We start from the raw sequence: 13,942 nt of genomic DNA, 5'->3' as shown, positions 1-13,942 counted from the left end.
CAAGCGTGGTCGTGCGAACACGTGGTCGCTCTAGTTAGAAATAGTTCCCATAAGGAACACTCAAGCGATTTTGTGGTTGTCCCGACTTTCACTTAGGCATTTACTTAATTTAGATAGCTTGCAGATCCAGATAGCTACAAAAAACCATCGGATATTCTCGTTATTGCGTTCATGTAAGACCGTGATTATCAATGAATTGATACATTGGTTTCCTTCTGAATTATGCATTGTAGTCCCTCCAAGTGATTTTCAAATTCAAATGAGGAGTTATTCCGTGAAGGATGATTCATGTTAGTATTCTGTATTCCGAAGGCGAGACGGAATAGGAGTTGCATAAGAGAACCTATGAGTTTCAAAGAGGATACGCTATTTTCATTTCAATGAAAGATACTTAGTTTTCGTCAAGTTTCAAACATTCACGGTACAATTTAATAGATTTATTTTACAATTACAACACAGTTACGCTACAAACATACATGCACACACATAAAATTCGTTGATTGAAAATACAATCTAATAAGGAACACACATTTTTTTCATTTGTGCCTAGACACAGACCATTTGAGGTTGACACTTTAAAATTTGAAGCTATCATTAGCATCTCACTCAACGTCGTTTATGATGGCAGCCGTAACCGAGTTTTTTTAGTTGACGAAGAGCACACTTCGCTGCTGTACACTTTGCAATGCGGTAATTTCTGCCGATGCCTCGGAATGTACCTTTACCGAAAACTTCCACCGTAACCCTTACGCGCCGTCCGTCGGCTAATTTTTCCGGTTTACTAAAAAAAATAACATATTTTAGCACATTATGTTACTTATTCTGCAAACATTCAATAGTAAATGATAGTACCCAAATTTGGCCGTTTCTGGTTCCATTTCCAACAACTCGCGAATCGGTGATTTTGGTACTGAGCTGCTGAACTTTTCAATTTCTGGTCCCATCATTTTGCGGTACACCTGATTAATATTTTACAGAGCAAATATTAGGCTATCGTTTTCAAGCAATTGTGCTTACTTCTTTTACCTTCCACACCGTATCTAGAGACATGTCAGAGTCAAGGAAAATGGCTCCAGCGATTGATTCAAACACATCTCCCAACGCCTTTGGTACCTCGACATCTTCAGCCTCACCGACGCCTCGCCCGTTTCCAATTTTATCTTCGCCTCCGAAATCCACCAAATCATCATCTTCGTCCGGTAGGTAGAATTCCTCTTCCGTGATCCGATGGCCATTCTCTTGCTGAATGCGAACAAAGCGATCAATCACCTCTTGCAAACCGGGGGAGAGGTGCAAAAAGTACTTATGAAACCCGTGGCGAACTGCGAGTGACGCAAAAATTGTATTATTGACCAGTGCAGAACGCAAATCTGTTAGCGCTCCAGGCGAGTGCTGCCGTCGATCCTCGTACAAGTGCCGTGTGATGAGATAATCAAGAATGGCATCACCGAGAAACTCGAGCCTTTGATAACAATCCGTCAGCCGGTTCGGACTGTAGGATGCGTGTGTCATGGCCTGCAAAAGGTACGAGCGATCCTGGAACGTGTAACCGAGAGCTTTTTCGAACACATCAAAACCTTCCAGTAGTCTGGCTAGCTCCCGTGTCGTCGCCTCAGCACCTGTCTCAATGCCTCCAAACGTTATATTTGCCCGTACCATTGGGGACGGTGGTGCTACCCATTGTCCGTACTCAGTGATGGTGGCCAAAGAAACAGTTTTTTGCTCCGACAGCTCGTGACGCACGGGCGTAGTCACGGTAGCATCCGACGAATTTCGGATGGGTAGCACCCGAATTCCGAGCCATGCCATGAACAGGAGTGCTCCTCGAGGACCACACTCAATGAGGTACGCGCCGATCAGCGCTTCCACGCAGTCAGCAACGGATTTGTCCGGAATACTGTGCTGGGTGACTAAGTTGTACGGAATGAAGCAAGAAAAGTAGTCCGATTCGTCGTCATTTCCATCCCCTAACGACGTGTCGTCATCATCATCTTCGTCTTCTTCGTGCTTGTCTTCGCCATTAGTTTCGATCACTTCACCATTCGGTACTGTTAGACAATCCATGTCACGTTCCTCTTTTCGTTTCGCACGTGCTCGTTCTTTGACTAGTTGACATATCTCGGCACATGATAGCCGTTTGATGTCCGGCAAATCTGCAAGATTCCAATGACACGCGGGAATCTGAAAATGATCAAAAATTCATTACCAAATTTTCCAATATAGCGAATGCTTTTTTTTTATACACAGCTGTCCAGAGTGACCATTTACCTTGGCATCTATTAGCGTTTGCTCGAGCTCTTTCGGTACATAGTAACACGGTGGCAACCAATTATCATGCGGTTCAAATTTGGCGGCAATCATGCAATCACCAAGCCGCTTACGCCTTCCCAATCGGTACAAATTCAAATTGGATACTTGTTTCGAACGCAAATGGCTTAGTTTGCCCTCATGCACATTATCGTACCGGCAGTACAGATATGTCGTAATGGCGTACTTTAGAAACGAATCGCCTATAGTTTCGAGCCGCTCTAGATTAATACCATCGTTGGCGTTCGACATGGTTAATGCTTGCAGTATAATGGCGGGACTAGGTCCAGGATGCTGATCTAGATTGGGTTGATAGTCAAAGCTGAAGCAAATACTTTCATCGTTTACGGGTACTAAGGAGAACCAGTCAACTGGTTGCTCGATGACACTACCATTGGGCATCCTCTTTGGCATGGAATGTTTCGGCTTAAAGTTGCAAGCCGTTTTACCAGCAGCAATAGCTGGGAAAGGATCGTAAATGGTTAGCTCAAGTACCTTCGTCTGGGACGATACATTACGCAATCGATGTTCATCCAGGAAGTTGTCGAAAATGGATCCTCCACGAATGACTGTATAGGTTTCGGGAAAAAATGGCTCATTCAGACGGTACATATCCTGCAATCGAAGGCATCGTTCGTTCATGCTACCATTCTGGACAAGTAACTGAAATAGTTGCTCCTCATCCACAAATGGTACAAACTCCATGAAAGCTCGACCACCTAGGTCGTCCAACAATGCGTTCAGTGCTTCTATTTGTTTTTCGTCCATTTTGGATCGCCAGTGTTTAGCCGAAAGCGTTTCTTCCCAACGTACCAGAGCACCGTTTTGCCGAATGGAATGTTTCGTGTCAGTTTTTAATTCTTGGAACAACTGCTCCGCTAGCCGCCTTTCGTCGGCACAAGATTGATCGCTGGGAGAGTAACAGAATCCATCCACTGCGTTCTTTGAGCTTTGGTAGAGTCGATCGTTCTGTTGGGAACGTTGGATTATGTTTTGCTGCGTGCGTTGACGCTCTAGGTCACACTCGGAGTCGATCGCTTCGGCCACGGTTTCCGATTTAAATTCGATTTTTAGCCGACTTGACGTTACCATCTGCTGACTGGAGGTGGTTTTTTTACACAATTTGTTGTTTGTATCGTTCACTGCATCACCAGGTGACATCGCTTCGTCGACAGGCTGACTATCGCCGTTGATTTCTCCTTTGCTTGAGCTTTCATACAAATAACAATCTTCGTCGTCTTCGTATTCATCTGATGAGTAGTAATTCTCACTGCTGTTACTGGTACTGCAATCGGAATCGTATCTCAGGAACGAAGGCGATGTAGCACCTCTTCCGACTCCTGAAAAAAGCAGACATTTCATGGAATATATATTAGCATTGGAAAACAACATTCACTTTATACAACTTACCTTCATCGTCCATGTAGCTATCGTCCTGTGCGGTTCCCACCCCGGCCGCCATTTCATTCGACCACATCCCGATCTCCAACAATGTACCTTCGCCGTCGGTCTCACAGGTCGACTCATTATTTTCGCCATTTTCCGGAGGGTGTTTGCTCAACCCGTTTTCTTTTATTTCGCCGTCTCTGTTTTCTAAAACACCCTCTGTATCTTGCTTTTCCGTATCAGCGGTTGTGTCTGCTCCTGCGTGCCTTTTCACCTCATCTTCGTTGCAATTTTTCGAGTCACTAGCGGCTTCTATCCCCGCTGCATCAGCTTGGGCAGAAACTTTCTGTTCCTTCGTCTTACGCAACACATCCGCCAGGTTCCATCCAAAGCTTAACATTGGCCACTGAAATTTTCCATCCTGCAGTTCATCAACGTTTTCCCATCCCAGGCGTAGATCTCTCGCCACCTGTCGCCGTATTTCGTCGGCTAGCAGCAACGCGTTGATCCTATAGAGAACGCACGGCAGACATACAGCCGCTCGCCACAGCGACGCCGGGAATGGATGGATCGTGCATAGCTCGGGAACAAGTATTTGTTTCTGTTCCAGGTTTTCTCGCTTGGCTCGTTTCGTTTCCTCTGAACTGGTTGGCAAAGCTACACCCTTTCGGTTGACGTAGCGTGGCGTCAGGAAGTTAAGCCGTGCGCTAGTGTGATCGACGTCCAACAGTGGCTGGCGAACGTTTTGAATGTGAATGTTGTACTTCCGGTGGTAGTACTCCTCAAACGTTGCATAGTTTGACCCAGGAAAGGCGCTCTTTGGCGACAGATGATAGCATATTTCTGCTACATAAAAGTACTGCGGTTGATCACGATTGCGATACCATGGCATCACAACCGCATCGCGAAATTTGCTTACATCGAACGAGTATCCCTTCCGCGCTTCGTCCGCAATCAAAGTCGGACCACTGCAATGAACATTTGTGGCGATCTTTTCCACAAACTCCCAGTCTACCATTACGTTGTCGGAATGGTCTTCTTTATTGGTCGGCAGTGATTGTTTGATGGTTGGAACGATAAAAAAACAATTTTCCGTAGCATTCGCATCGTACAGCATTAGGCTCTTTTGCAGACGCAAAACTTTGGTGAACGTGTACTTAACGAAGCAATTCACCATTTCCAGCTGCCGCTCCGACAACCGCACACGGTGCGGACACAAGTCGAGTGAAACCTTCACCTCTCCGGAACGAGTAAATATAGGAAAGGAGCTAATCTTCGGGATCAGTTTTGTTGTTAGTATCCCAAAGCCTTGTGGAGATTCCTCGGGTGCGTAAATCTTGCGACCACGTGTATTTTGCTCCTCTGGGATAGGACAAATCAGCTCCATGTGTATCTGGTAAAGATATGCGGTTGTGTCTGTACCCGGACGACAATCATTAAACACTGACGCTATCTACAAATTAATCCATTCAAGTACAATGTATACTTATTTGATGTAACGAAAAGTATGGTGTTTAACATACCCGCTTATAATAATATTGTCGACGTTTCGTAGTGCCTGGTCTAGGATCAATGTTTTCGGTCAAAATTTTTGCATCCATTTCTTCGAGCTCAAAGTTTTCCCAATCCGCTTCGAATGCGCGAAACGCTTCTTTGCCAAAGGGTTGAAACGAATTGTCTAGCTCCCCAGCTGCATGCAACACTCTACAAGTGACGTATGCAGCCATTCTGCGCGCTAACGTTTCCGTAGGCATTGGCAAACCCTGCCGATAAAAGAGAAGATAAAATAGCTCTCACCTGATTTTTAAGCAAACATACTTACCAAAATATCCTCTTTCCATGGGGAATTGATTGGTAAACGGATAGTATACTGGTACATAGTCCGACCCTTCCGATTGGTTGTCGCACAACGCCAAATTGGCGTGAGTTTGGTGAAAGTGTCACTGGGAAGCTTAGCGCAATACTTGTTGAGCGTTTGAACTGCATTTCCCAGCCAAAGTGACGCGCAGGGTCCAATCGATGAAATGGTACCACTACCGGGACGGTATACCTCGAGGCAGTGGTTGAAACAGTCGGCATGTTTTAGCTCCCAATCAGGAGGTTCGCCATTGCGACATTTAACCAGTAGAAGCTGTGAAATGATCAAACAACACATGAGTTGGAAGTGGAATAAGAAACTTTTTATGAAAAAATGATGCAAACCTTTTCAACTTGTCTATAGATAGCAACACGCTCGACCATTGCATCCGTAGTGCGTTCGATCACTTCTCTATCGAGTTGATCGACGATATCTTCGGACAAGGTTTCGTCTGAGTTCAATTCATCCAACAATACATCATCGATCATTGGTTCCACCGTTTCGTCACCTTTCTCTGCATCTATGGATGGGGCTGGTGTGATGAACAATATATGATACGCTACGGGTGCTTTCGCTCGACCCTTGCATTGTGCGTACGATCGATAATTTGAGGGATTGTTCCAGCGGACAACAAGATTGCACTTGGGCAGTTCGATGCCTTCCTCAAGGACGGACGTTCCGATCAACAGATTGCATTCGTGCATGCGGAAGCGCTTTAGTACTTCCTCTTGTTTGCGGTGCTCCACGGCGGCATGTTGCGAATCGGTCAAGGGATTGGCCACCTTATCCACTGTGTACTGGGGACTGATAAATTCAAACTCTCGTTGCGATCGCGCCATTTCGCACAGCAACACGTAGAGAATGCGAGCCATAGATCGATTGTTACAGAAGATCAGCCCACATAAAGCATCTGATCCGGTCATTTCGTTCGTTTTGTGTTGCGAATGAAACCATGGTTGTCCAGCGCCACCTCCGAAACGTTTTCTCCTGAAGTTGTTCGGTCGTCCCTCGTACGCATGACGTGGGGATTGTGCACAGTTTATGCTCTCACCTGCAGTTGTGTTTGGTGCCGTGACGTATTTTTGCACGATCCGATCGGTCATTAGCCGTACCAAGTGCAGCTGATGTTTCAATCGATCGATACATTCGCCAACATCGGAAACCTGAGTTCCAAATGAATGAAATTGCTTCCCGAGATTATTGCATTCCGCATTACGACAGAAACAATACGGCATTCTCTGCTGGTTGCTTAGCAAAGTCGGTTGGCAGCTATCTTTTGGGCGGTTACGCAGTTCGCCGAACCAGGCTAGCACCTCGAGTAACCGACAAACCTTAGGTGTGGAATAGCGTTTGATTCGCTCCACTTCTGTGGCGTACTGTGAAAACACCGATGCAACAATTGATCGTGCTTGCACCAACGCGGTGGAGACCATGCAGAGAAGAAGAAAGTGTCGTTCGTAAGGAGTTTGAATTTTTTCCTTCTCAATCGTCGTCAATAGTTCCAATGCCCCACGATCGGCACCCCAGGGACCGAATTCGTCCAGAAGGTCCAGATACTGCTGAAGATATTTTAACGGAGCTAACTTCGGATCCGGAATGGAGCGCAATTCTCGGCGCAGATCGTCTTGTTCAACATCCAGTTTAGTTGGCTCGCCGTCTGAGACAACATTATCGCTGGCGCTATCGCTTCCATCGAGCTCGTACAAAGCTAGCGGATCATAACGATGCTGCTGCAGAAATGCCATATGGTGCTGCATTAGCAAGCGGAGACGCAGTGTAAGTGGCGTTGATTTTGCTGGCACGCACTCCAGGATGATTTCGGTGGGTTTGGTGCTGAATCTAAAATTTCAACAGTTTGTAAATGACCATTCACTTCATGTACTTTATGAGAATTTCACCTCAAAACGCTGGTTATGTCGCTTGCGGTTTCGATACGTGCCCCAAGACACCGCTCGAGGTAGTGCAATTCCCAGCAAAGTCGTTCCGGTTCACAGCCGGCGCCATGTAGGGGGCCTGCAAGACCAAGTATTTTTGCCTTTCGACCCCGTTTTAGCTGTGACTGATGTCCAATTCTGGAGCAGATTTCAAATAACTCCCGATGGCCGTAGATTTTGTGGCATTCATCTACTATCAGTAGACATACATCTTCCTCCCGAAGAACAGTACCTTGGTCGAAGTAATCTAGCAGTGCCCTATCGTTGGAGAAGAATAATACATCCGCGGTGGCTATATCTTCGTTCGTTTCCAACGGTTCTTCGTAGTCCGAAGCTGATTCATCCGGGTCAGGTTCCTTGTCAACAATAGCTACACTCAAGTCAGTTAAATTTGAAACCATTGAAGAAAGCATCGTTCGATCCGAGCGCCTGGTTAGGTAGACGGTTCTCCAGGGCGCTCCAGGTTGGCCATCCCGGTCGGACCGCATCGATTGGATTAGTTTCACGGCGAGAAATTCTTTGGCAGAATTATGTGCCAGACACACGATAAGGTTCTCCTCCCGCGCCATTGTTAGTAACTCTGTCTGGTAATCACGCGGCGTCAATGCCGTGGTGTGAATGTTTCCATCCGTCCAGTGAAACAACGACATTGTTTTAGTATAACCTAATAATTGCTAAAATTATTGCTAATATCACCAATATCACTATTGCACAGTATTAGTTGTCTAGTTTGCACTATGTGGAAGTTATCCTATGATATGAACACTTTGTTTTGAGGATACGCAACCCGCACACGGGAGCCCAATTTGAAAAATAAATGACAGAATAGTAGCGGCAATCATAATTGATAACACCTGGTACAGCGTGCGGGTTGTTTATGTTTGATTTCCTTCTTCTTCACCTTGTTGCTGTTTGTTGACACTCCAATGTGCTGTCAATCGCCCGTGACAGCTGAGAGATTATTATAGTAAGCTTATTTATAGGAAACGATAGCCATGGAAGAGCTTATTATAGCAATAAGCTTTGGTTTCCGTATGTTACGTTACATACGTATGTTTCGAGTCAATATTAAATAGAATTTATGTTCAAACTAATTTTGTCCATCTTAGATGTTTGTATTTGCATTGGAAGTTAAGAGTCTTAGAAATTTTAATCCGAAGAAATGGTAGAACAAGCAGTTCAGATAGACTTTTTTTTGTATCGTTTATAATTTCACAAACAATTTTTATTTTTTTAGAAACCAGCGCCGTAAGACGCAAATACAAAACATTTACATAAAATTACAACAGTTTTTGAAGCTAGTGAGAATGTGTCATAACTACGCATGTAGAAATCCTAATCAATTTCCAGCTTTCTCAGAGTACCACAAAGATCGTTGCCGTTGTTTCGGCGGGATTCATCAATCTTCCAACGGCTGTTGTCAGTAATGTAGTCACTGCGCGAAATTGGTGAGCACAAATGTAACATCATTCATTTTTCAGTAAACGGCGTGAGAAGAATTTTACTTACCGCTGCAATTTGATTCGGTTGAACCAATCTTCCTTGTGCTTAACAATCGACTGTTGACCTCCGTACTCGTCCGGCAGGGCGGCCTTAGGAAGGTGAGCGTAAATTGTTTCAGAGTTGGGTAGATGAAAATGTAGCTAAAATGAATGGTACGGATAACATTAGCCCAACCGAGTAGAGCACCGAGTAAGTAGCTGGACATTTTCTACACACCATGTCTGCAACACGTTTCTTCATGAACGGCTTCACCAAACACATGACGCGATCCAGAAAGGGCGTACAGTTGATCACATGGATCGCCTTCAAACGCACAGGGTGTGCTTCCTGTGCCGACGAGAAATGTTATTTGAAATATATACTTCATCCCGTTTATTCGGAATCTGTGGCATAATTGTTAACATTACCTGTGTGTAGCGCATGTACACGCGCAATGTCGATAGGACAACCTTGGTCAGGTGGCGGAGCGTGAAGCCATTCATGTCGAAGATCGGTACGTCTCCACCGTTGTTCATTGGAACATCCGGTTGAATCATGCGCAGATCGGCGATGATGAAAAACGTCTTGATCACATCGTTAAAGTCAAACTGCAAGCGGGACGATAAATTGGCGGTAAAACGAGCGTTGAGCACACTGTCACAGAAATCACTCAAATCCTACCTTGTCCGGATCGCAGTCCACTAGACGGTAGTAGATAAACTTGTCTTCGCATCCTTCGACGGGCGGAAGCGGGACCATGTCACTAGAATTGATCGAAAGCTCAGTTACGAGGACACCGGATGGTAGTTCTCTCGATTTTCCGAGAGGTAACACCTACATTGACTTCAAAATGTTCATCACATTGGTGTTGAGAGGATCGCGGTTATCGAATATGACTGGATTGTTCTCCCTGATCGTGTAGCCGAGGATGAAAATTTTCTTCGCATATTCCAAGTCACCATGGGTCGAGTGGACGTATCTCTGCAGCAACGTTGGATCTAGGAGAATATTTAATGTTTTAAACATCATTGCCAGCTCTGTTGAGGACTCGCTGCGAACTCACGTATATTTTGTGGAAGATGCGGTTGTGTACTAATCCAACTCTTGAGCTGTTCTGCTACCTCTTCCAGATTAAAATCATTCTCGATTCCCATCGTTTGAATCTGTCGGCCCTAGTAGATTAAATGAGAAAAATTCAAAAAGTTTTACATGTGTTATTCAGGATAAAGGATTATAAGATTACTTTCACGGATAGATAAGTAAAAATCGCAATACTGCAGGTATATACTATTTGGCGAAATAATGAACAACACCATGAATCAGTATCACCACAAAATAATGACCTCAAATTAACATTTTTTTCGGTGGTTTCGCTTGGTTGCTCACAATGACGACACACGATGGGCAATGCCACAAAATGCGCTTTTTTCGACAATTGAAAGAATAAAGATAAAAGAAAAACAGAAACACCATCTCGGGCATGGTGACCAGCGTTTCTCACTGCCAGATAAATCACTGACACCACCAAGGTTAATGTGGACCTGTTTTGCATGCGGTCGAACGAACGAATTCGTACCGGTTTTACTGATTTCGTTCTGCGCTCCACGCACAGCTGTCCGGCGATATTTGCGGACCTGATGCCGGAATTTAGAATAGGCCATGGGGTGGGCTCAACATTGCCGCGCATAATCGGCAGTGACCTCCGGTAACGAACGGATAAGTGATAGAATACACACGTGAGCCCTTAGCGTAGAAATGCGGTCGGCTCTTTGGTAACATGTGGCTTGATCTTTAACGTACCGTAACCATTCACTCTGAAAAATAACCATTTACGTAAAATTGAGCTGCACTGTGTTTGTATGTATCGAAAAGAACCAGTAATTCATTTCGAATGTTTGCGGCCGTACGCTTCCGTTTGCCCAAATGTCTGGAAACCAGACTGGCAGAGTCTCGAACTCAGTTAAATATTATTTCAGCAATCCACAAAACACAAAGATACGTCACCCGGCTTCTTAGGGACCGGGTCAAAGGCTAGCGTGTCCAAAGGAGTCACTCTCGTTCGTGGGAGCAAACGCAAACAATTGTCCCGTCGGCCACGGTAACGTCGTGACGAAATTAATATCATCTTTAACCTTCAGAGCTCGGTGTTTAGCAACCTGCTTGGAAGCACCACGGCGATACCGAGACCATGGTGCACGGGTTATGTTGACACGCGAGATTAGGCTCGCATGTCGTCCGCAGTCCAAAGCATAAAAGGTTCGCAGACTAAACTGAACAAAAATAAACCTTCTCCAGGTGCAAATCACTTGCTTCTATAGGCTTTGGGGGAGCGGTGCTTGCACGTGACCTCCGAAAACAGAACGCCTCCCTGCGATTGAGGGCAGCTCACTGATTCGCCGCCATTAGCGACACCCACGATGGGGTTGAGTTTTCCTCCCAATCCCATTCTCTTTCTCGCCATTCTCCGGCCAACAAATTGGCCGCCCGATTAGGTCACACTTCGGCAGCTGTGTTCCAAAATCAGTGACGAGAAAGCGCAGCGCGGGGTGTAACTAATAATAAAAAAGAAACACTAATCGGAACCACGAAAATGATAAATTAGCTAACACATTTCACCATTCGACGTGCTTCACGGCCGAACAGAGCGACGGGGGCTATCGATGAGGGAGAAAATGAAGGAGAAAAAAGTTCGAAGTTAAGTCGAAACGACTAGCTGACGGCGTTAGAAGGTCGGTTGTTTGGTGCAACGCCTTTACCCGCGTAACCGAAAAGTTAATCCACACGAAGATCTCACCGTAATCTTGGCGATCGTTGGAGTTGCGACAGTTGAAAGAAGAAAAACCTACCCGACTCGAAATGAGAAAGGCAACCGGATCGTGTGTGACGATCGAAACCATTATCACCTCGACCTTGGCCGGCAAGGGGTCAATCGGTAAAGCTCCATCGCCTGAAAACCTGTCCTAAAGCTGATGCATCGTTCGAGCTACTCGTCGTACCATAAACGAGCTTCGAAACGGCAACGCCTCCGGTGAGTATGCAAACGAGAGCATACCGAGCACGGTAGTGGATCCGGAGGCGAAACGTGGGACTCGCAGCTCTATCGCACGCTGATTAGTGGGAGATTGAGTCCGACAATTAAAAGTAATTGCAGCGAAAAGTAAGTGCAAAGAAAGGCGTGCCGGTGAGGTTGATTTGCGTTTATGCCGGCCGTATAAACGCTGACTAGGAAAGCAGGATCCTCTCCATTCGACCATTAACGGTTGCGTGCGTCTCACGATAAAAAGAGCTTCGGGTTGTTGTGTGGCTATCGCTGATTTTTTTTACCACCTCTCGTCACAGCTTTCAGGCTCCTTGCTACTTTGGCTGTCCTGCTTGTTTTATTGCCAACTCCCACGAGCCCACCCCGGTGGACACACATTCGCGTTAGGTAACGCATTCGCTCCACCGAGGTTACGATGTAATGATGAAAACCGTTATGGCGGCGAGATGCACGTGTTTAGCCACCTTTGATTTGGTGGCGTTTTTTGTTGCTGTTGTTGTTATGATCCCGAGGGCGGCTCTGGGCTAATATTGGGAGCTAACGAGCTGCACGATCGGATCACCGTACGGTTGTAGAACGATCTCATTATCATCCCGCTCGCGGACGTTGTTTCGCACCTTCCCTGCCTTATTGGAAAGCCCACCCGCTGCTTCACGGATCAGGGCATCCGCTAAAAAGCGACCAGCGATGTAATCAACCGCGCGCCACAACACTTTCTTTCCGCGCCCGTACCTTCCATGGGCCTCGAACGCCGTCCATCGCATTTCCCGGTTCATGGCTTTTGATAGCTTTTTTTTCTTCAACTTCTCTTCCGGTACGACGCCCGTTGAAGTTGTAGCGACTAGCTAAAGTCGACCGAGTCGTCGCTTCAAGTGAGGGGCAAACCGGACGGCTTAAGAGAAATCCGTACACGGTTGTTTTACCACGAGATGTTGTTTTTCTTCTTCCATCGTTGCTGGTGTCCGGTCTCCATGGCTACAGGCAGGCGGACTTTTTCGGACCTCCACCATGGATGGCAGGAAAGAAAGGGCCTCTCATTTACGAGACCCCTGGTGCAGCTCGTGGATGCAACCCGTAAGATGCAGCGAATGCAGCCTTGCTAGGATCGTAACATTCACTCTGAGGCACTCCAAGGTAAAACAGGTTATTCTGCAGGTATCCAGACTCCACCGCGCGCTGAGTTCCATCACATTTCCTGAATCTCGTGGGGAACTTTCAAGGCGTCACAGGCCCGACATTCGCGTTGGATTGTTTTATTTTCCTTCAAACACCTTCCGTAGCGTTTCTCTTCGTCGTACGGTGTTGGTATACATTGGGTAGGTTTACTTACACTACGTGGACTGATGTGGCCTCGTTTCCTATAGTGACAAACCACGCCACAAACGCTGGTGGAAATCGTATGTTATAACGCGCACCAAAACACGGTCCGCAAACCAACCGAGATGGATCGACAGTGGACGACTGATCGCGATCGCGCCTGAACGGGTTGTGTGGAGCCACGGAACTTCAACATCGCGGGCGCCGAGCCCTCTGAGACCAGCAGCTGGTGACTGCCCTTCTTTCGCTCTCTCACACGACTCTCTAACTGTCTCTCTTTCTCTCTGTCACCCTCGCTCACTCGCACTCTCACTCACCTTCCCTCTGATAAGAGTAAAGCATCGCGGATTGTCTTTTGATGGCACGAAAAGGGGAAAAGATACTGGCTGCTTGATGCAACGCCGAGCGGAAGGTCAACACACAACACAATACGGGGTGGCATTTGTTTCTTTTTTTTGTGAGAAAGTGAGGTTAAAGGTGGCCCACCGCTGTTGGTAAACAGTGTCTCGGCTGTGGGCGGCACTATTTGTGGTTATGCAATTGGTTCATTCAGCGTGCCGAAATAAACATGTTCCGAAAGGTGCTGCCGACGAGTGGAAAAGAGTAACAAGTTGAAAT

At 46.2% G+C, this 13,942-nt stretch overlaps 2 protein-coding genes across 2 annotated transcripts; both read right to left on the bottom strand.

Annotated features, from left to right (window-relative positions):
• Positions 1–526: 526 nt before the first annotated feature.
• On the bottom strand, positions 527–8,135 carry LOC128720478 (endoribonuclease Dcr-1). Its single transcript, XM_053814147.1, has 9 exons — positions 7,450–8,135; positions 5,896–7,390; positions 5,516–5,824; positions 5,217–5,456; positions 3,718–5,146; positions 2,269–3,644; positions 1,027–2,181; positions 853–959; positions 527–781 (listed from the first exon to the last, which is right to left on the bottom strand). The coding sequence occupies exons 1-9, from the start codon at positions 8,133–8,135 to the stop codon at positions 607–609; spliced, it is 6,972 nt and encodes a 2,323-aa protein (XP_053670122.1). The 3' UTR covers positions 527–606.
• Positions 8,136–8,691: 556 nt separating this feature from the next.
• On the bottom strand, positions 8,692–10,121 carry LOC128720407 (alpha-tocopherol transfer protein-like). The gene is made up of 7 exons (XM_053814076.1): positions 10,031–10,121; positions 9,806–9,965; positions 9,649–9,730; positions 9,396–9,575; positions 9,205–9,315; positions 8,995–9,128; positions 8,692–8,920 (listed from the first exon to the last, which is right to left on the bottom strand). Exons 1-7 carry the CDS (start codon positions 10,119–10,121, stop codon positions 8,821–8,823), a joined length of 858 nt encoding a protein of 285 aa, XP_053670051.1. The 3' UTR covers positions 8,692–8,820.
• Between the last annotated feature and the right edge of the window lie 3,821 nt (positions 10,122–13,942).

The sequence above is a fragment of the Anopheles nili genome, chromosome 2 (assembly GCF_943737925.1).
Source record: "Anopheles nili chromosome 2, idAnoNiliSN_F5_01, whole genome shotgun sequence".
NCBI classification, from domain to species: domain Eukaryota; kingdom Metazoa; phylum Arthropoda; class Insecta; order Diptera; family Culicidae; genus Anopheles; species Anopheles nili.
This window is presented reverse-complemented; position numbering and strand designations above follow the sequence as displayed.